The 21,744-nt window shown below is 36.0% G+C and overlaps 1 protein-coding gene across 1 annotated transcript in view; it reads right to left on the bottom strand.

Moving 5' to 3' along the window:
• The window catches only part of SPON1 (spondin 1), a gene marked incomplete at its 5' end in the record, with an annotated part of 104,156 nt that extends 86,983 nt beyond the window's left edge, over positions 1-17,173 (bottom strand). The window contains one exon of the mRNA XM_010173951.2: positions 17,025-17,173. Coding sequence (XP_010172253.1) covers positions 17,025-17,173 — 149 coding nt within the window. The remainder of the gene's footprint in view (positions 1-17,024) is intronic.
• Positions 17,174-21,744: the final 4,571 nt, after the last annotated feature.

The following is a 21,744-nucleotide window of genomic DNA, read 5'->3' as shown; positions in this document are numbered from 1 at the left end:
AAATTTAAAAAAAAAAAATCTAAACTACATAAATGTTGGAAGAAAATTTTTAAATTTTGTTGGCTCAAAATTGGCAGGGATCATCAGGGCTGAAACACTTCCACAGAAGATTCAAACAAAAATCTAGTGACATTTACAAAGACCTTAATCTAAAATTGTGCCTGGCACCGTAGAAGTTGTTTCTTTTCTGAAACAAAAGAAAAGCATTTGACTAACCCATTTTCTCTTGTGTTTATGAGACTTTTCTCACTCTTTTCTCCTGTGTTTCGAACTGTGTTAGAAAGAATGTGTGCACTGGAAAAAGGGAAGAACAGCTTCCAAAGTAAGAGACAAATTATCTTCTATTAGCTTTGATTTGGGAGCATCAAGACTGTTGGCAGAGGCTGATCTTCTGTAATTCAGGATATTTGCTTGGGGGAATCCTGCCTATCAAGACTTCAAATCCGTTCCCTCTGCAAAGATGGCAAATATGCTGTTTGCCAGTACAATCCTGTTTTTCATTAATGTGACATGATTCTCGTAGTGTGTTTATCCAGCAGAAACATGCTTGTCCTTAATTGTCTTCCCTCATCTGTCAGAGGGAGTTCATCTTCCTCAATATAGATTTTGTTCTGGTAGCTACATTGTTTTGGTCCCCCCCTTCTATCTCATTTAACTGTTTGGATTCCCAGTGTTGGTCATATAGGGTGGGCACGACATTTTTCATTCATATACTTCCTGTTGGCCATTTCAACATACAAAGTAAATTTTCTAGTCTCATCGGAATAAAAATGTCAGTGTAGCAACAACACTAACTTCGTGAATCTGAAGTCAAGAGATGAAACAACAATACTACAGGATGCACACATTTCTAATTTCTTCAAATTATATAGCACCTTGTCCACATAACTCCAGCAAGACATGAATAACTCAATTCAATTATATTCTTCCCCCCCAGAAAACAATGACATTCTAAAAGAAGGAAGGAGAGAATTTTTGACATGGGTGTACATGGAAGGTGAGAAAATAAAAAAACAGAAAAAAACCCAGGTCAAAAAGAAAAAAGCCCAACAAGAAGATATGAAAAACAAAGGAAAACTCACTCCTTTGAAGGGAGTCAAGAAGGAGAAAGAGAGGAGACAAATAAGGTAGAGATGGAGTTACAACCTCACAGGGCAGAAGCTAAGGCCTCCAGTCAGGGAATGCGGGCTTTTACTGGCTTTTACTCTGCTCGTTCAAGTTCTCAGAGGTAGTGCCTTGGACAACAAGCAATGGAGTAATTATCTGTTCCACCAAATTGTTCCCACACACCCTTTCAAGAAACCACTTTATCTGTGCCCAGTTCTTCATATATACACTGGTGGTAAGAGCATGTCCTAGCCTTCAAGATGTGCCATAAGATAAAAGAGACTGTAAGTTGGGTCTTCAGATGACAGTAGTACTGGTGGTCATCAAATAAATCCTGCAGGTAATATATGAATATTAAATGAAACTAAGCAATTAAGGAGACAGGCTTGAATTCCTCTCTCATGCCCAAGTCCTAAGTAATTTCAATGGGAGTAAGAGCAGAACCATACTGAAGAGCTACCATGTGCTGTCATGCAAATAAAACAATTAGGAATCAAGAAATTAACAAAGACTTCATTTGTGTCAGATCTGAAATATCTAACCAATATAACTGGCTTTAATTTGACATTTCTTTCTAGGGCATATGACAGAAATTTAATTAAATCAATACGTTTCTCCTCAATGTTAACTATTTCTTTTTTTTTTTTTTTCATGTCTATTCTTGCTTCTTGACCATTATTAAACTCAGTAACTCAAGTCAAGTAAATGTGAAAACTTAAGGGAAATGCCTATGATAAGTAGCCAATTAGGTACAAGCAATTATTTTCTTCTTTTCTTAATAGTGTTTTTATTTTAGAGAATGAAACTTTAGCATCTCCAGCTTCTAGAGCTATACATTAAGGATATTGGGGAATAAAAAATTATGGAAATAATCTACAAATGCATGACTAATTCATTGAAACTTTTCTGAGAAATACTTTGTTTTGTTTGCAGAATTTACAGGTACAATTTGAAAATGTATGTACAATGACCTGAACTGCTACTGAGTGAATGTTTTTATGGACATACTAGAAACTTTTTCAGAATTTTGGACAAGCAAGTATTATCCTACATGACTGTGAAAGTTTTCTTTATGGGAAAATGTCTCTTTAAAAGAGGTTGGTTTTTGTTGGGGTTTTTTTTAAATAAATACATGTGAAGAGACAAACATTTCGTTAGGGCAGTTAATGACAGAACTAGGGGGAATGGCTTTAAACTGAAAGAGGGTAGGTTTAGATTAGATATTAGGAAGAAGTTCTTTAGTGTGAGGGTGGTGAGACACTGGAACAGGTTGCCCAAAGAGGTTGTAGATGCCCCCTCCCTGGAAGTGTTTAAGACCAGGGTGGATGAGGCTTTGAGTAACCTGATCTAGTGTAAGGTGTCCCTGCTCATGGCAGGGGGGTTGGAACTAGATGATCTTTAAGGTCCCTTCCAACCCAAACCACTCTATGATTCTATGATTCTATGATTAATTTTTTAAATAAATACATGTGAAGAGACAAACATTAATTCAGTACCCAGAGGACTAGTGTACTCTTTTTTGGTTCTGTGAACTCAATGAAAGCATACTTATGAGTCAACACCCAAATACCCACATCCACGAAACTGACAGCAATGCACCATGATTCTCATTCTGAGATCTTGCTCTGTATAAACCAAGTCCCCAGAAAAGGGAAAAGAAAGGGAACAACAGCTCTATTCTTTACTTGGAAGAGAACGAAGCAAGATGGGCTCCTTGCTACTGCACTGGGGGAAGTAAAAAATTTCCTTGGTAAGAGAAAGAAAAACTGGAGCATTAAGCATCCACCCTCCCAGGTACAAAACTGAATGTATGGATGCAAAAGCAGGAGTTTCCTTTCTACCAAAACATCTGTAGAAAAAATTATGATCAGTGCTTTGATCAGAGAGACTGTTGGATTAAGTTCTCGTAAGACCACTGTATTCTTGAGTTTGCAGACACTGAGATTCTCTAATAATTTTATCTCTAAATTAATTTTAATTAATCTATAAACAGTTTCTAATAAGAATTTCCCACAGGTATTAGTCTATGCTTTAATGTGAAAAGGCTCAATCTACCTATTCCTTAGCAACCAGTTTATTCCACATATAAAGCAGCACTGTTTCTAGCAGCAAAACTGATTGCAGGGATCTGTGTTGTTCCTGATGAAAAATAAGTTTTTGCCAGCATTTTCCAAGTGTAAGGTAAAGAAGAATGCTCTTTTCCAGTATATTTCCACCCAGTCTGATCAGCCTTTTGCTTAAAAAGATTATTTTTTTTTTTTGGTGCATTTGCTATTGAATCCTAAATCAAGCTAAAACAAGAATAAAAGACATTCTTGAAAAAATAGTCTGCTGCATTCTTCACTATTTAAATAGATCAGTTGAACCAAGCCACCTCAATAAGAACAGGATTTAGAGAATAGCCAGGCTGAATTATGCTTTTAACTTTAAAAGTGATCATTGTGTTTACCTCCAGAGAGCATTCCGAGATAAATGACTGCTATTAAATTGATGATCTCATCAACACATGGCAGCCTTTCTCTTCTCATACACTGTGAAGAAAATAGAATTATCCTACTTCTTGGAACCCATCTTATTTTCTCATGCCCCACAAACCGAGAGAAATGAAGGCAGTACCATCAAGTCTTAGCTGTCATATAAAGAACAGGTCAAATCCCTTTCACCCACACTCGCAGGACAAAACTGTTAAAAGGATTCTAATCAATGCCTATAGAATCTCCTATTTCTCCTCAAATGATGATCAAATGATTTGCCTTTTACGTTAGAAATGTCTCTCCTTCACCGTCAGCCTCCTCCTGCGTGGGGTTGAGGTATCACGAGTAACAGCACGAACGCTCCTTTTCTTGAAAACCAAAAGCACTTTACAATATTTTACACGTGCTTTACAAAAGCACATGCAATATTAACTGTCACAACATATACACATTCTGCCTAACGTTACAGTCAATTCACAGACTGTCTGACTGTCTGTCACAGGTATCAAAAGACAGGCTGAAGTGCCCAGTATTGCAGGGTGCAATAGCACTACCAGAGCCTAGGAATCCAAACTATTAGTTTTCTGCCTTAAACAGTTGTCAAGGTGCCTTTCTGTGACCTAATAAAAAAAAAAAAAGTAACAAAATATACTCTATATTACCCATCCTATCCTACTAGTTAATATTTTCGGTAACTCTTTAAGTATCAGGCTCCTGTGGAAACTCATCTTTGAATACAGCTCTTTCAGCATCACCTCATAATTTAAGAGTTTAGTTTGAAGTGACCCTGGAAATCATGTTCTGTCAAAATCTCTATTCAAAGGCACTGGTCAAAGAAAGGATCCTTTGACTTGGCTTTTGTTTGAAACTGGAACATAAGCTTTCACAATTAATTCCAGAGATACCACACAGCAGAGGGACATCAACATAAAAATGTTTATTGATGGAGATTATGAAGAATTTCTACATAGCAACTAGGAAAAGCTATACAAATATATTTGTCCTTAAATTGGTCCAAAAGTTAATTGCCAATTTAGTCACTGATTTATAACACAGGCGAGGCACTTAACCAGTCTACACTGATAAAAACTCTCTATCCAACTTTGTATTAGGCAGTTTCTTTTACTAAATATTTTTAAAATGCTCTGAAATCATTAGATGAAACTTCTGTGAATAGAAAGTATTACTGGACACTACTGTGGGAAAATAATTCTTGTCTTAATGATGAAATTGAGGAATTGTTATCAGTTAAGCAAAATGTATAAACAAATTATAAGCCAGTCCCTCCATCTGCATTTTTGTATGCTTCACCAAAACGTAATAAATTAATATATTTTAATTTATTCTCCTAACAGTATAATGAGAAAAGAGAGTACCAATAACCTCTTTTTCCAGAAGGTCTCTCAGATTCAGGGTAGATAAGTGACTGTCCCAAGGAAAAAGCAATGTCAGGCACCGTAGTGACTCAGGTGCAAAGCTACTGCCTTATCCCAAACTGGCCGTAATTCTTTTCCCTTTACTTTTCTGTACGTTTAGCTCTTTCTTCTAAATCCTTTAAAACAACTTGGGTCTACACCAAGTCCAGTAAGCTCATCTAAAAGGAAAACAACAGTTAGCAATCAGGCCTACAGCCTTGCTCATATATCCATGAGAATTTACGTTATTACGTGCCAGGAACAGAAGGCTGGAAAAACAAAAAGATCTTTGGCTATAAACATTCAGACAAGAAAGCTATTGCTCCTCCCAATCACCCTTATTCCAGAGGTTTTTCTCTTAGGTTGAAGTCTGACTGTGGGTACTTCAAGCATAAAGGCAGCACTGTGTTAGGTGGATAAGGCCCAATCTCTTCTGATGCTGAAAAATAAAATTTTACAGGATCACAAAGCTCTAATGTTTTATATAAAGAGCAAGATATTTTTCCTGCTTTATCAGACAGATAACAGACCTATGGCATATAGATAAGAAAAGCAATTCATTTAACTGTTATTTTGGGGGTTTTTTTGTATTACTATTTTTGTTTCTCTTTAAAGTCACCAGTATGTGGGAAAGGTTAGTGGTTTTAGCCAATGTCTGGACAGTCCGAATATATCAGGAGTATATAGGAATTTGTATAATTTACAGATAAGTTTCAAATGATCATATTATCTTGATTATTTGTTGTTAATTTAAGTGGAGCTCCACTGAGGCCATCAAGGGTACTTACTGCAGCTCCGTCAGAGCCTTTGGTTAGGAGAGGAGGCAGGGGGACAGTTACAGGCTTGGGTCAAGTAGATGTAATGCCATAAAAAGAAGAGCCAGACGCTGATAGTGGGACCCACTCGAGTCCAGCAGAGAGAGAGGAGAATGACTGCCAGGATACTGAAGGTGACGCTGGAGGAGCATCTTCTGAGCAAACTGTCCTCTTCTGAAGATTATTCCACAACATTGCCAAGAGTGACATGTACCCAATCATGCTGCTAAGTGGAGCACAAGTAATCAGCTAATTAACTGCTTTACATAATAAGTAAGGGACATGTCAGTAAGAATGTTTTCACCCAAGGAAAACTGATAAAAAGAAGAAATAACTTTTCCTATAAGCATCACAGGGGCTGTGTTCCCAATCAAATGACAAGGCAAACCAAACTTCAGAGACATGCGTCAAAACACCAACTCAAGCAGAAAAGAGCACCTTCCTTCCCAGAACAGGGGAAGGCAGCAGTGCTGAGATCAGATCAGCACCTGAACTGAACTGCTAGCTTGGGTAGCTGACCCAGCCCGGGAGAGCGGGGGGCACTCGGAAGGTATCTGCAGCTAACAAATCTAAAGCACTACTGAAACTGCTGGCTTTCATGACAAAGAATTGGTACCTTAAAGGCTAAATTTCTGACTTCAGGAAAATGAAAGCCTTAATCCAACCAACCAAACACATACTTAGTATTAAAAAAGGTATCCTACAACACCCTCTGTGTTCCCTGATGACCTTCAAAAACTACTTTTACCATTTGAAACATTCTTTTTTTCTTCCTTAGAAGAAAAGAGCAGTGGAGAAAAGAAACTAGGAACTATTAATAAGGAAAACACACACCATTCTGCAAGCCTAGATTTCTAAGAACAAAATTTTGGTTTTGTTTCAGGATTGAACGCTTTTTTGCAAATGCAATTTATGCTTGCACAATGAAAACTGGATTATTTCACATCTTTACAAACTTGTATTCTCCACTGTTATCTGAACAAGAAACATATACAGAATATGATGTTTGACATTTTAATTAAAACCTGTTAAAAAGTCCATAGCATGTAATATAGTACAAATTGTCTTCCCAATTTTAACCTGCATTGCAACTGTGTCATGAATTCAGATAACCAAGGATAAAAATCATTCACAGCTAAGAGCATGAGCTGGGCAAAAAATTCTGGGGCTGACACCTAATTAAGATATACTTCCCCCTGATGAAGAAAAGTTCTTCATCTATTACTGTGTGCTACAGTGGTTCAGGGCTATATTTAAAAGGCCATTAAAAATGTACCTGAAGGCAAAGTTAATCTTTATATTTGACAGATAATAGCAGCTTTTTTGCAGTAAGTAGCAAAGTGAATATTTATTTCTTTATGATCTAATGACCATTCTGTTTAATCTTAATGGAGTAAAGATGAACAAGAAAATATACTTAGGGGATATACTAATACATCCATTAAGGAGAGTGGGAAAGTACTTTAAAAAACTAGCAGTAATCTATTGTAAATGAAGATCTCAATAAGCACTCCTAGCCACAGGGAGAGCTAAAAAAGATGCATTAAAAATCTATTCAGATTCTGCTCATTATAGGTATGTTCTTCTCAGATCTTAAGTAATGCAGCAACCACATAATTAACTTTTGAAACGGGAAGCATTTAAAACAACTGTGTATCTATGGAACACAGTAGGCTTCCTCCTTATTTTGTTCAGTGAAAATTAATTTTTCCATCAACTTTCCTTAACACTGTTGCAGAAGTACTGACATTGAGTGGCATTTCTTCTGAAGGTATTGCAAAAGTATAAATGCGATTCCACAAACAAGATAGATGCTAATTTTTGAACAAAGGAACAAGATAAGTAAAGACAGACAAATAAACTCAGCTTCTGCTTAACTACAAACGTACTATGTATCCCATGTAAAAGTGGGCACTTGTTTCCCCTGGAATTTCACTCTGAAATGCAGATCTGAATTCTACATGGGAAGGTTTTTTCTTTTTAAATAATTTTTATTTTGATTTAGACATCTGTCCTGTGCGGTGACGTGAGATCTGTATGCCCCAAACAGACACACTAACTGCAGGAAGAAACTTTACCAAATTTTCCTAGTGAAATCACTGGGACTTCAACCAAATAAAGAGCCTGGCTGTGAAAATATGAAGGGCTGATTCAAGACCTGTTAAAGTAATGAGGAATCTTTCAATAGAATCTAATGAGCATTGAGATTACATGCAGTAATTTCAAGGAAATATGTCTCTAATCAGGAACTCTCAGGACAGGGCACTCTGGATTCTTATCTTCACATAGAAAAAGAAACAGGAAATAACCACAGTGGCAGTTGACAGGTAATCTACTGACAGCTTTTATATCTTATGAATAGGTGTCTACTGTGATATAACTCAAATGAAACATTTTTATTTGACTAATGTCATGGCAAATTTTTAAACCTTAATTTTAGGAGGTGATTATTAAATTGTATTTATATGGGAGGTAGGAAAATTTCCTTTACTGCTTACAAAGCGAAAAGAAAAAGGTTCTGTACTATGCTGCTGAGAAGGTCTGTGTGTGGGATTCAAATTCCTATACTTAAAAAGAAATCATGTCTTTTCAATTTGCCATCAACACAAGCTGTTTCATGACTATTAATGCTTGAAGTCTTGTCATATAGTTTAAATAACCGAGAGGTTTCATTTATTTGCAGTATTGTAGCTTGTTTAAGGCAAGGAGAAATGAAGAGATTGCAACAAACCTTGGTCACAAATTGTTTTGAAGAAATTCTGGATGTCTTTCTTAATCTAAAGACTGGGGGGGATGTATGCAGCCTGTATTTTAAGAAAACAGAGTGCTACTATTCGTGGCTGTATTATTAGTCAATGACAACTTAGACTCTTGATAAAATGTCTCAAGAGGAAAAGCTAGATGCTCAAGCAGATGTTAGATAATGCATATAATTTTTGTTAGATATGTATGGCTAGCTACAGACCTTTGATGCAATTTACATGGGTAAGAAAATTATTATCAACAGTCCTCTCATGTCCAAACATTAAACTATATCTATTATATGGCCATATACGTCTCTGTATGTTATACACATTTTTATACACACATATTCCCCTTTGTATATATTGCTTTAAAACTAGTGATAAGAAAGATCTATTTATTCCTTTGTTTTGTTTCTTTTTTTTTAAAAAAGCACAGAAGTCACACAGGGAAACTTGCAACAGAATGCACTACATGCAGTTATGGAAAATTGCTTTTAGAGGCCCACTCTCAGCTCTAAGAGGAATGAAAGTAAAAAATCGTACATACAACAAACTATGTTCTGAAAATTGTTCTGAGAAACTGAAGCTGTGAGGATGGAACAGTGATGATTCAACTGCATTTGAACTGACCTAATTGATTTGGAAGGATATTAAAAGCAAATACTGCATTTTGATGTTTTGGAGCATAAATGTAAGGACCAAGAAAAAGCCCACTGAAAAGAGTCCATAGATATCACTCAGTCCTGTATTAGGTTCATATATGACTAGATATATTTACAAAATTTTAGCTAGAATGTACATTACTCATGTTAGAAGTACAAGGGCTTGTCTTCAACCTCCTGCACAGCCCCAAAGCACAGGGTTTTTGTCTTAACAACTTGAACGTAAATAATAAAGCAACATTTTGTAGACCCCAACCTCCATGACTACAAATGAAGGTTACAATCATTAGAGATTAAAAAAACAAACAAAGTTATAACTTCTTTCTCTGTGGGAAAAACCACTGAATACCCATTTCCCCTCTCTTTGTTCCCCTTACCCTCATGTTAAGTATCCTTTCTCTAAATGAAAAAAAGTAGGTAGAGTTAATAGATATATAGAGAGGCTATTTTAAAGAGTCCTGTTTTCTATGTTGACATGTATTCTTAAATAGGGTATTTTTAAAGTATCAAATGTATTAAAAGTATACTTGGTATTTTTCTGAGTGTTCTGCTGGAATTTAGGTAGAAATAAGCATTTGGTATAATCACAGTAACAGTTCTGAACTGAGGTTCCTAAACAAACAAACAAAAAACCTAAAAACTCCAGAATGATGAACTTGGCATTGTGGGGTTTTTTTCTTTAGTTTTTGTTTAAGTTGAAAATTTATCCGAATAATTAAGCATTTGCAAGTCAAATGAGCTAGTAGGACTCTTCAGCTTCAGCTGTTATATCATGCTGTTCCTTTGAACAATATTTACAATGCAAGAAGAGAGAAAACGGGAAGATCCTGTGGTTCCTGACAAATGCTGCTAATGAGAGTTCAGGCACTTCTTCAGCATTTGCAGCACCTCCTTAATAAGCAGCTGAATGCCACTGGCTATGCAGCCACTGCTTTTTAATCACAGGTTAAGCCACTGCAGATGAAAATATGTAGAGAGAAGTCAACTCTTTCCTAATTTAATTTTTAGTGGTACCCTGACCCTTAAATCAGACTTTGTCAAAGTCAACAGGAGTTCAGGCAATGTCTCCCGGGGAGGAGGAGCCTAAGCACCTGCTCTACATGCCCATCAAAGAATTTGACATTATTGGTGTCAGCTCTTCTACAGTTTGTGTTACTTAACATTCAGCTTGTGTTGCTGTAAGACAGTTTCAGAGTGCCTTAGAGTCGCTCCTCAAATGCATCTGTTGTGCTTTGTTAGGATTTAGAGCTGCCTTTCCAGAACAACAGTAGTTGCAAGTAATAAGAGTGATTTCTCTGACCAAAATCTGATGTTAGGATTGCTGAACTTCTGCTATCAGAAAGAGTTTGTCTCTCAGTATTAGCAGCACAAGAAGAATCAATAAATCTGAAATGTTCATATTTTAAAAAGTGGTAAACTTAAATAATTTGAAAGTAATTTCATCACATCTTTCCACTGGATAAATCTGCTACAGGATAGTAATAATTTTGTGACAACAGAACAGTATGATAATGTCTAATTGCAGGAAATGAAAATGCAAGATATTCTAAAAGACTTTAAAATTACCAAATAATGTCTAGCAATCCAATCATATTGTCTTTAACAAACAACATTTCCTAGTGACTTTTATGTCTGTGTACCAGAGTGTTAAATTATTGCATACTGTCCAAATGAATGGCTCTACCAGAAGCAGAAGCAACTGTTTCCCCCATCTAGCATTGCTCAACTGCAATCCAGGCAGTTATCAAAGAGGTAGAGAAAATCTTCATAAGATTTGATGGGCCTCACAGCTATTATAGACATTAAAAAGGGTAGGAATTTTTGTTGGTCTCATTTCTGGAAGATTAAGCAATAGAATTCAATGAGGAAAGACTAGTCTTTGAGTTAAACTTTTTTTTTTTCTTCAAGGATCTGTCTTCAGCAAAAAGAATTCTACCTTGTTTGAAGGTTCTTTTTTATTCAAAGTGAACCTGATTACTGGATTTTACTGAAAAGTTGTATTTCTTCCTGTTTTATATTAGACCTGGAAAACGTGTGATAATTGGAAGAAAATAAGCAGCAAGGCAAATTAAGGTAAAGGAAAGGGAAACTAACTGTTAAAACCTTAAGTCATAGTTTGGCTATGCAAACAGTTTCATATCAATAGCTGAGTAATTATACAGAGGGCAAAGCTTCAGAGACTCCCATACAAGTTAGGACTCTGAAACCAGTGGAATTCTTTAAGCAAGATGAGAGCTCACAACCTAGAGTTTTAAAAAATCAACCCGCCTTATTTATTATGAAATAGTAACCACTGTTAAAAGTGCAGAAAAATATTTATTTATTTATTATTTATTTCCCCCAAAATAATCTCTACTTGGATTTTACCAGAACAATCAGCAGTCCTCAGCTGGCAAGAAATGAGGGAAGACAGGAGATTGTCAGTAACTTTAGAGAAAAGGAGTTAAGAAAGAAGGAGTGCTGAGAAGGGTATCAGTGTCCCTGATGTTGACAGAATAGCACTCCATAAAATTCTTTGTCTTGTAGAATAGAAATGCTGGACTGGAGGCCACTTTAACTGAGGGGAAATCTTACATTTCTGAGCAGGCTGGAGATGGGTTTGCAGACAGAGCACAGGCCATCGGCTCAGTGTAGGGAGGGAGAAGTGCCTCTGATGCTCCATTTGCATGGTACAGCTGCATGCAGTGTGCACAAGTCAACACAAGGTTACTTCATATGAAAACAGTGTCTGAACAGGAGTCTGTTCAGTGGTAACAATTTCCAAAAGCATTTTTTAATCTTAAGTAGATCAACAAATGTCCTGCAATGCAACAAACACCCCAGTATATTGGGACAGAATTTCTGAAACAACAATAGCACATGCCTGTCATCTTCTCTATGGCATGACTGCACCAGTCACGTTAAATTGCAAAGGCTGTTTCTTGCAAGGGAAATACCCAGCCACCATAAAACAAACCAGCAGTGGTTTAACAGTTTCTAGATCATGAGTGCAAAAAGACTGTCTGATTGCAGATCTTTAATAGCACTGCAGAACTTTAAAAAGACTCTTAACCAAGCCACTATTTTGCAAAATTTCTGACCCAAGGCTAAATACAATTTCACAATTACATTTTGCCTAGCATTCTAAACCAGGGAGATTACTGCAATCATAAAAAGGATGGTTTGCACAAAATGTGTTCAATATCTGTCAGCTTTCACAATCCTCCAACCGAAGACCCACACATGCAGCAACTGTGGCATAAGGACTGTGCTCTAACGATTAAGAGCTTATCCATAGCACAATGATATTTTCAGAGTACTCAAATAAGCACAAATTCTCCTATTTGTTTTTATTAGCTGACTGCATGAACTACTGAAAGTATTTTGAATCTTTCAGGTTTTGGCCCACCACTTAATACTTATTCATCAGAGCTTGGTTTTGTAAAAGAGTGATTAACTGCAATGGCTTTTAGACTAACTGAAGGTGCTTTGTACTGCTCAGAATTAGTAAAAATGACACATATTTTCCAGTATTTATAGGGATAATTTTCACCAAGAAAAAATAGTTTTTCTGACTGAAAGTGAAGCTTTTACTGAAAAAATACATGACTTCTTTTTTTACCTTCATAGCAGAATGTTTCTTTTCTTTTTGGTATCTCAAAGTGAACATTTTACATGTTCAGTTATTTTAAAAGCCCAAATGTGATTGCTTAACAGTCACACAAGCAATCAAAACTTTTGCAATGGAATTCCAATTAGAGACAGTAACTATTGAAACAAATACTAGCTTTCTGATGGGAATATACAGTGACTATGTTATTTATACAAGTCTACAGAAATAAAACTCAGTGAAGAAATTTAAATTTGGGGTTTTCTACACTTTCTCCAGAAGAATAAGGATTTGTAGAAACACAATTTATTTACTGTTATGTCAGAAAAAAGTTGATTTTTTTCTTTCTTGCTTTCCTTTTAAAGTGAATTGACCTCTAAGTATCTGCCTTATAGGTCACTGCAAAGATATAAGAGAAAAATATTATTTTTAAAAGGGTTTTTTGGTATTTCGATAGTTGTCAGGAAAAAAGCACCATTTAAATATGTGTCTTTTCAAAATGAATGCTGTCCTTTAACCTACACTGGTATCATGCTCACGGCAATTAATCATATGGCCACAAAGAGCAAAATGACAAAGCATTCAGCATCAGCTTTATTTCTTATTAGAGAAGCATGTTTTTATTATTATCAAGGACTAAAAAAAGAATGCAATTGTGATGAACAGTTTTTGTTTGTTTGTTTTTAAACAAAGCAACACAAACTGTGAATCATCCTAATTACAGTTCCCAACAGAAGTTTAAGAGATGGAAGCCATCCTAGAAGAGGTGTTTTGAACCCTGTTGCATGAGTTATTTACTGATAGATAAAGCTTCTCTTTATGACATAAATAGAAAACACTTCCTTTTTGGCAGAAATTTAGCATAGTAAACAGGCATTTCTAAACTTCTAAATTGCCAACATGCCAGAGATTTTAAATTGTTATATAAGGTATATCTTCCAAAAGGAAAGGATGGATTATCTGCCACTTAACATTTTCAAAAGGCATAAAATGTACCATAATTCACAATAGAGGTGTATGCACAGAGTAATAGAGGAGTCTGAGCAAACAAAAATCTAGATGTAAATTTACAATCAAGCAGCTTGATCTGTCCAGAATCAGATTTAATACATGCAGTCAGGCTGTGGGACAGGGTTTACCACTTCACTGTTTGATCAAGTCCAAAATCTACTGAAAATTTCTGTGGGCTTTGCACAGAAACCTAAACAGCTTTTGGACTAGTTTTAAGACTAGTGACTGTACTTTTCACATTAGACTTTATAGTCGTATTAATATTTCCTGTCTTTTCAGCAGAGAGAGGTTGGTGCCTCTCAAAAGTGGCTGGGAACTCAAATGCCCACCCAGAGACTGAGCAGGAAGGGGTCCCTGTGGGTGTGTTGACGACATTCACTGAACATCTGGTTAAGTAAAGACAGAAATCCCGACTGGCAAATTTCTTCTGGTTTCCCTGAGTAACAATAGTAGCAGAAATATCAACAGTAATATGTGTCAAAGTAATCTCAGATCCTGTACGTGTTTTAATCTCCATCTGCAAAGGTGGCCAAGCCATCGTGTTTTCACTCATTTTTTAGCTACTTCAAACAAGCACAGGCTAACCTACTTCTGCAGCAATCACAACTTCCAAGTGCAAAGTGGCCTTATTCTCAAACATTGTTAAGGGTATCACGGTCTCTAAAGCTTAAGTGTTCAGGGAGAATTTTTAGCTGTTCTGCCAAGCACAAGTGCAACTCAGCTGAACCTCCCTGGTTGGTTAGCTAATTTTAACTTCTGTAAGTACACAATAACAGATACTTCAAGAAGCAAAATTTTGAGCCTATTGCAGTAAACATGATAATAATTTGCCTATCATTGTAACAAAAAGCAGTCAATACACTGCAGATTCCTCTTTGAAATTCAGGTGATTTACCAGTTTTAGTCAGAAAAATCTAATGACTCAATTTTTCTATGGAAGAACACAGTGCTGTTTTAGAAAACAAGTAATGAAACAGTAACTATTCAACTGAAATACTAAAATTACCTTTCTCAAAAAAAATCAATCAATCCAACAATGGAATTACTCTAATGTTTACTCCCTTTTCTTTTTTTTAATTACATAGATATAATTAAAATATCCAAACCAGAACTATTTTGTACAAATAAGTGTTTCAACAGTCATAGCAACTATATATTTAATTCTGTAGTGTTTTGTATATTTCAGGTTTAATATTCAATTAAGAAATTGTTTTCACATAATTTATGTGTCAAAAAATTTTCAGGCATCTTACTGGAAAGCAGTACTTGTTCTTCTCAAAGTTCCGGAGGCAAAGTCAGCTCTAATCTGAGGCCAATGAAGACAATGGAACAAGTCATCCCACTCACTGACATTTCAGAGGGCATTAAACCAAACCTGTACAAATGTCACCTATGCGTCCATAAGGAATAAGCAGAGAGTACAAACTGCATTTCCTGGAGATAGCGACAAGGTCCAGAATATTACTTACCTTAGTTTAAAAAAAAAAAAAATGGTGGCAAAATGACTTGGTACTTATCCTAAAATACACAGGCAAAACCAAATGACTCCTAAGGTGCGAGACATTTAAAACAAAGAGGAATAACTATGTCTGTATTTTAAACTTGTTTCATCTACCTACGATACGACATTTAGCATTACACTCTTTTTTTTTTTATTGATGTTTTAACCACTTGTATGTTAGGTTGTTTGTTTAAACAGAGCAATTACAGCAATCACAATATGGATGCAGAATTCCCCTTTCAAATTCTGTATTTGTTTCTGTCCAGGCAGCTTATCAAATAACAGGTTCTGGATAAATCAGACTTTCTGAAAACAAAGTGAAAGAGTGAATATATTTTAGAGATACATGAGGTCAGTGAGCATTCTTTTGCTCACATAATTCCTTTTCCATCCTTTGTTTGTTCATTTATAACCCCTGAAGTATAACACATCAATTATCCTATTGTACACATCAATCACTTGACAGATTGTTTTACTAAAACTCTTATGTGCTGTGGCTTTCCTTCCAGGCTGCCAGGAAAAGTTTAACAAAAAAGGCTGATCAGTTCCTTTAAGTTCCCCCAGATAAACTACAAAGCAAGTTTACAGTACTTAGGGCCATCCATGCAAAAATATCACACAGGCTCTTTACAGTAACAACACAAATCAGAGCAAGCGAAGGTGCTCAGTCAAGAAGAAAAGCTGATGATGTTTCAGCAGTCTGTCAAACTGGGAGCAGAAATGTTCACGCTTGAGAATCTTTAGTTAATGACACATAATTGTTCAGACACTTCTTAACAAAGCTCCATTTAAAGAAAGTCGTTCTTTTGTTTCATATAAGGGCGGCAAATTTTTAGTAATAATTCATAAAAATAATTAGATTTTTTTTTCTGAATAAAACCTTAGATAATATCAATGACACAGATGTCAGTTACATAAATATGTGCCTATGTATTCACCTTAGAAACTGCCTACAAAACACAGTAGACACAAAACAGATCTTCAAATCCAAGTCTGGCCTTGTAAGAAGTGCATCACCTTATGTGGGCATATTGCAGGCAAGGGCTACGGCTCCAGCCCTGTGCTCCTGCACAGAGGTCTGGGTCCAGGCACCAGAATTAAGCACAGAAATTGCCTTTCTTGTGTTTTCAGAAAGCTTAAAAGCAGCTTGGGAGAGTGATTTTAATGAACTGCATCCTCCCACCACCCCACAACAGAAGGCTGGGAGGACAGCATATAGGGGAAATAAAGGTATAGTAAGAAATTGAAAAGGGGGAAATGGATCCTGATGTAGATTGAGAAGTGCGGGGAAGGAAACAATGCTACCAAATTTCAAGGCAGGCAGGGATACTGCAAGAGAGAAAGTGCCATTAAAAAAAACACCTGAATGAAATGTCAGCAAGTTATCTCCCGACATTACTAGCTCTGCCATTTTGGTTGTAGAACTTTACCTCAGTATTTCTCAAAAATACCAGCGCATCTTAAACATATGTTAAAAAGAAAAAAACGTCAGTTAAACTCTTTATCCCATTATAAACCTTGGTGTACCTGGGAACAGAAAGTAGGCCTTGATCCTAGAGAATGAGTCTAGAAAGACAGGCACATCTCCTCATCTGCTTAACTGAAAATTAGCCAGCAAAATGACATTCACAGACATTAGCGATGTCCAATCATTCACAGGCCAAGGTAGGATGCATTTTTTAAAGTATGCACTAAATTACACCTACTTGCTGTCGAATTTCTTCTTCCATCTTAACTGGGGACCCCAACTCTGCAACTTGTTTGACACCTTCACTAGCATATCCTCCATATTCCCAAAGGATGTAGTTCTTCGAGTGAGAGCTACCAATGATCGCAGACCAGTGGTTGGTACGTCCTTTGGGGGGGAACAAAGAAAATAATTACGAGTGTATCAACAGACTGGCTTTTATAACATCAGTACTCGCCATCATCAAGACAGCCTCAAAGCAAAATTCCTATTTTTTTATTAGAGTGAAAGGTTTGAAATGCCCAGTCTTTGTCAGTACTAAGCTTTTGCATGCGTTACGTGCTGTCAGTTCTCACTACATCAATACATCATATCTGTAGAGTAATAAGAACAAGTCAGTAAACTACAGAAATAAAGCATAAAGTGTCAGTAATTATAGGATATAACAAATAGTGAGAAAGACTGCATTCCAGTTAATCAAGCAGTCCCTCCAGACAGATAGGTTTAGTATATTTTTTCTTCATGAAAGACTGCACTTCTTCAGGAATTTATGAGGATGAAACACACTGAAGGAAAGACTTCAGTGGTCACTCAAAGATTTAACAGCAATTCATTTTCTTACTGAGAGACACTGGTTGCTAACAGTCTACTAGATTTCTGTTTGGGCAGTGACAGCAGATTAGCAGCAAAAGGTAGATATAAGTGTGATTACACTATCATTAAATGTTACAGATTTTCACTTACAGCTTTGTGCCCAAATGTTATCAGACACAGGACTTACAGTCAGAAACCTCTCCCAGCAGCTTCCTACTGAAACAGAGGTGAAACATTTGCTTCCTATGGGCAAATGGGGTCCAGAACTCCTTCCAGGAAACTTATAATACTGGTAAAGAAGCGCTCAAATTGGCATTTCTGCTTCTGCATACTTAAATTATACATGCACCATGTCTCCTTCATCCCTGTCTGCCCCCATCCATTAGTAGATGTTCCCTTTAATTTAGGAAGGGAGCAAGGAAGGGAATTTTGATGCTTCTATATTCACTGAGTTTGCTTGCTCAAATTTCTCATAGTGTAAGAGTCACAGAGCTAGGCAGAGTGATTCCTGGTCTTGTTTCTTGTCTTGTTGAACAGAAAAAGAAAGAAATATAAAAGTTTAAAGATAAAATGTCAGAGAAGTCTGATGGAATTGAAAAGAGAATCGAACAGAAATAAGGAGTCACAGAAGTCCCAGAGTACTGGAAATGAATTCACTTAAGTGTCAAACAACACTGCAAAGACATGGGCTTAGAGGAAAAGGATGAGAAAACAAACTCCTTGCATAAGCAGACAGTCTGGAACCAGTACAAAGGCTGTAGGAGATGAGGAAGACAGAATGATAGAGAGAGACAATATTTAACATTTTTCTTTGCAATGCAAAAGGTAGAGAGAAGCAGTAAAAGCAGCTGAAAACTAGAATAAATGCATGAAAAATGAATAATGAAGTAAACAAAAGGAATGCAAATTTAAGATATGAAAGGTGGGATAATGAAATTGAAAAAGACAGTGCAGAGAACTGAATAGATAGTCAGATGCAGGAATCTAATCACAGAAAATAGATTAGAAATAAAAAATGAACTGCAATAGTAGGGGAAAAAAAGCTACAAAATTGTAGCAAGCCGAACAGATTGATGAGGAAGATGGCCTAGCAACAGAGCAAACAGAGCCTCCATAGTTTCTTTAGTGCTAAACTTGGACTAAAATACACCTACTGAGCTCTGAATTATAGTAGGCTTGATGTTTTCAGAGTCTATTAAAGCTAATCAGTAACTGAGATCCAAATAGAGAAAAAAACCCTACTAAAGCTCCTCCCTGCCCAGGGTCATAGCTGAAGAACTACAGTGTCAGAAGATGGTTTATTGATCTAAGATCTAGTAATTTTTCCTTAAATACACACTGACACCTTGTAAAAACACTGAGAGATACTGTCATTCAGCTCCAGTGATGGGACCACCAATTTTGCCTATTCTTTCTTCCTAGCACACAGGTCTAACTATCTCACAAGACACAGACAGCAGCTTTCCCTGAGACACATTAAGTGACACTTACTGAAACTTATTGAAAGAGAAGGTTCTACATTAGTCCCTACAACAGAAAAATGTGTCACTACAGAGAGGAAGCAGAGTGCCTTTAAGTCTCCAGTAAAATGGATAATGAATTTTTCCATGTGCTCCAAAGCTTCTCATGCTGTTCAAAGTATACCACATCGACCCAAAACCTTTTACAAAATCTGTGCAACACTGGCAAATATTTCACTCCTCACCTTGAACCTTTTTTTTACTTTTTTACAAGAATGAAGAGACAACTCAATATAGTTTCTTAAGCCTTTCCTATAAACATCAAAGAAACTTCTCTACATGAAATAATCTGAGCAGTACAAGGCCAGGGGTATTTTGCATCATCAGTCCAATATCACTACCCCATTCATCAGAATGCAGACAGAATACTGACAGCTTTCCAACGGTGTTATTTCACTTCCTTTTTGTATGAGTAGTTTCTCAATTTACACACTTATATGTGTATTTTTTTCATAAAGTTCATAGTGTCATCACAACATGAGACTGTATCCTCTGACATATTTCATAGATGTGCCATATGAAATAATAATGGAGAGCATATATATTTCTGTTATCATATATGGGTGATACCCAGAGAGAATAAATGTTTTTAAGACATAGTGCATATGTAAATACAAACTTCTCAGAATGGCAAAATATAATAGGAAATTTAATAGTTCCCCTTGAGCCAGATTTAATAACAAATTAAATACTCCACTTCCACCAGTCCTATTATCAGGAGCTGTGATAACTTGCAAAAATTACCTGAAACATATGCTCACTTTTTTTCAGCTTTAGTTTGGAAATATTTTTTTTTTTCAGTCTGTCTGAGATCCACAAAAGCAAAATTGTTTTAAGAACTAGTTTTTGCACCCTTTCTACAGCTGCAGTACACTTCTCTCCACTCGATCTGATGTTGGCACACTCAGAACAAGATTGTGTTGCAGTGTTTTCATTCTAAGCAATGCTTTGTAGAGTAGCTGCATCTGATGTCTCCTAAACAGACAGCATGCTTTTAAATTTCAGAAAACAGAGGCATTTTAATTGCCCTGGTATACTGAAAGTAAATGATTCCTAATCCATGGTATCTGTGAAAACCTCAAAATATTTTCCCAGAATTAAGTTTTGCACTACAACTTCCAGAAACTTTTCTGTGTCATAGCAAAAGAAAATACTTTATTTGGCAAAAGCAGTTCTTTGGAGAAAAGCTAAGCAACAGAGTGCATATTTTTTAGGGATTTTTAAAGCAAACCAGAAGGTAAGTTAAATAAAAGTTGCAAAATATAAATTTTATGATCTGCTTTCTATTTCAGCCATACTGATGGTATAAGAGAAGGACAGAAATTTTTATGTGATGGCTTGGCAAATAATTAGTGATTTATCACAGTCCACCATGAATAGCATTTTATTTTAATGTAATTACTGTACAAGTTCAGCATTTTAAAGAATAATGTCAATCACTATTTTTCATTTTTAATATCACTACATGTGGATGAGATATTTTTCTCAAGTTTTAGAAATTTCAATGTAAAAATCTTATCAGCTGTTATTACTGAGCTTACTCCTGCTAGTATGATATGGTTACCTTTTCACTTTTCCAGTTTTTTAAGTAAAATATTAATATAATTTACCACTTTGTAACTGAGGAGAGTTAGCAGTGTACAGAGTCCACTATTGTGGCAAACTATTGCGGCAAGCTATTGCAACTTGCTGACTTTCAGTCATGCACCCATAATCTTCATGTGTTCTCTGACTTGGATTTAAAAGAAAAGGTCATTTATCCCCAATATTGCACCATTAAGTCACAGCGATTTCATAGTTCTCAATCATTTTCTCATGCCCTATTTCTAACCACCAACTGCATCCATACAAATAATGCACATAAAGTGTCACACTCAGCAGATATATAATCTTCCAATAGCCTAATTCCTGCAATTATTGGGTTTGGCTTATTTTCTCTCCCATGTATTATGCTGACAAATAACATTTGCACAATGCTACATTCAACTTACAGTGTATGAGACACTCAACATAAGCAATATTGCTTAGGCTGTTAAAACTATGAGCTGATTGACACACAACCATATTTGAGTTACATGATGATACTCTGATACAGTTTTTTTTAATCAACATATAAATCTATATAATAAACAGCAGCCACAGACAACATAACAAAGCTTCAAGACCAGTAAATGTGACTCCCATTCTCAAATCATTTCCTAGCCTTTATTGCCACAGACTATGGAGTCAGTAATGAAAGAACAAACGTACAACGCACACGTTTTTGTAACTTTAGCTTTTTACAGTTGCTTGGGTTATTGCAACAGGAATACTGATTTTGTAGTTCAGAAACTTTAAAAATCCAGACATACAAAGTGCAGAATCTGCATTGCAACTGTCTATTCAACCAAAAAAGACAAAGACAGAATATTCTAAGGTTTATATATCTAATTAATATCCTTGGGCAGCAAGATTCAGAGCTCACCAAAACTAACTGGAATCTTTCAAAAGACTGTGAAGGAAAACATACTGGCTAGGTTGGCATGGTTGTAAAATCAAAATGTTAGTGAGTTAAAGCCATACTTTGTGGCTTTTTTACTTAAAATTTCATTTCCTAACTGTACATTATAAGCCAGTCTAAGCTTT

The sequence above is a fragment of the Antrostomus carolinensis genome, unplaced genomic scaffold (assembly GCF_000700745.2).
Source record: "Antrostomus carolinensis isolate BGI_N321 unplaced genomic scaffold, ASM70074v2 scaffold9168, whole genome shotgun sequence".
NCBI lineage: Eukaryota > Metazoa > Chordata > Aves > Caprimulgiformes > Caprimulgidae > Antrostomus > Antrostomus carolinensis.
Note: the sequence above shows the minus strand (reverse complement) of the source record. Positions and strands in the feature narration are given on the sequence as shown.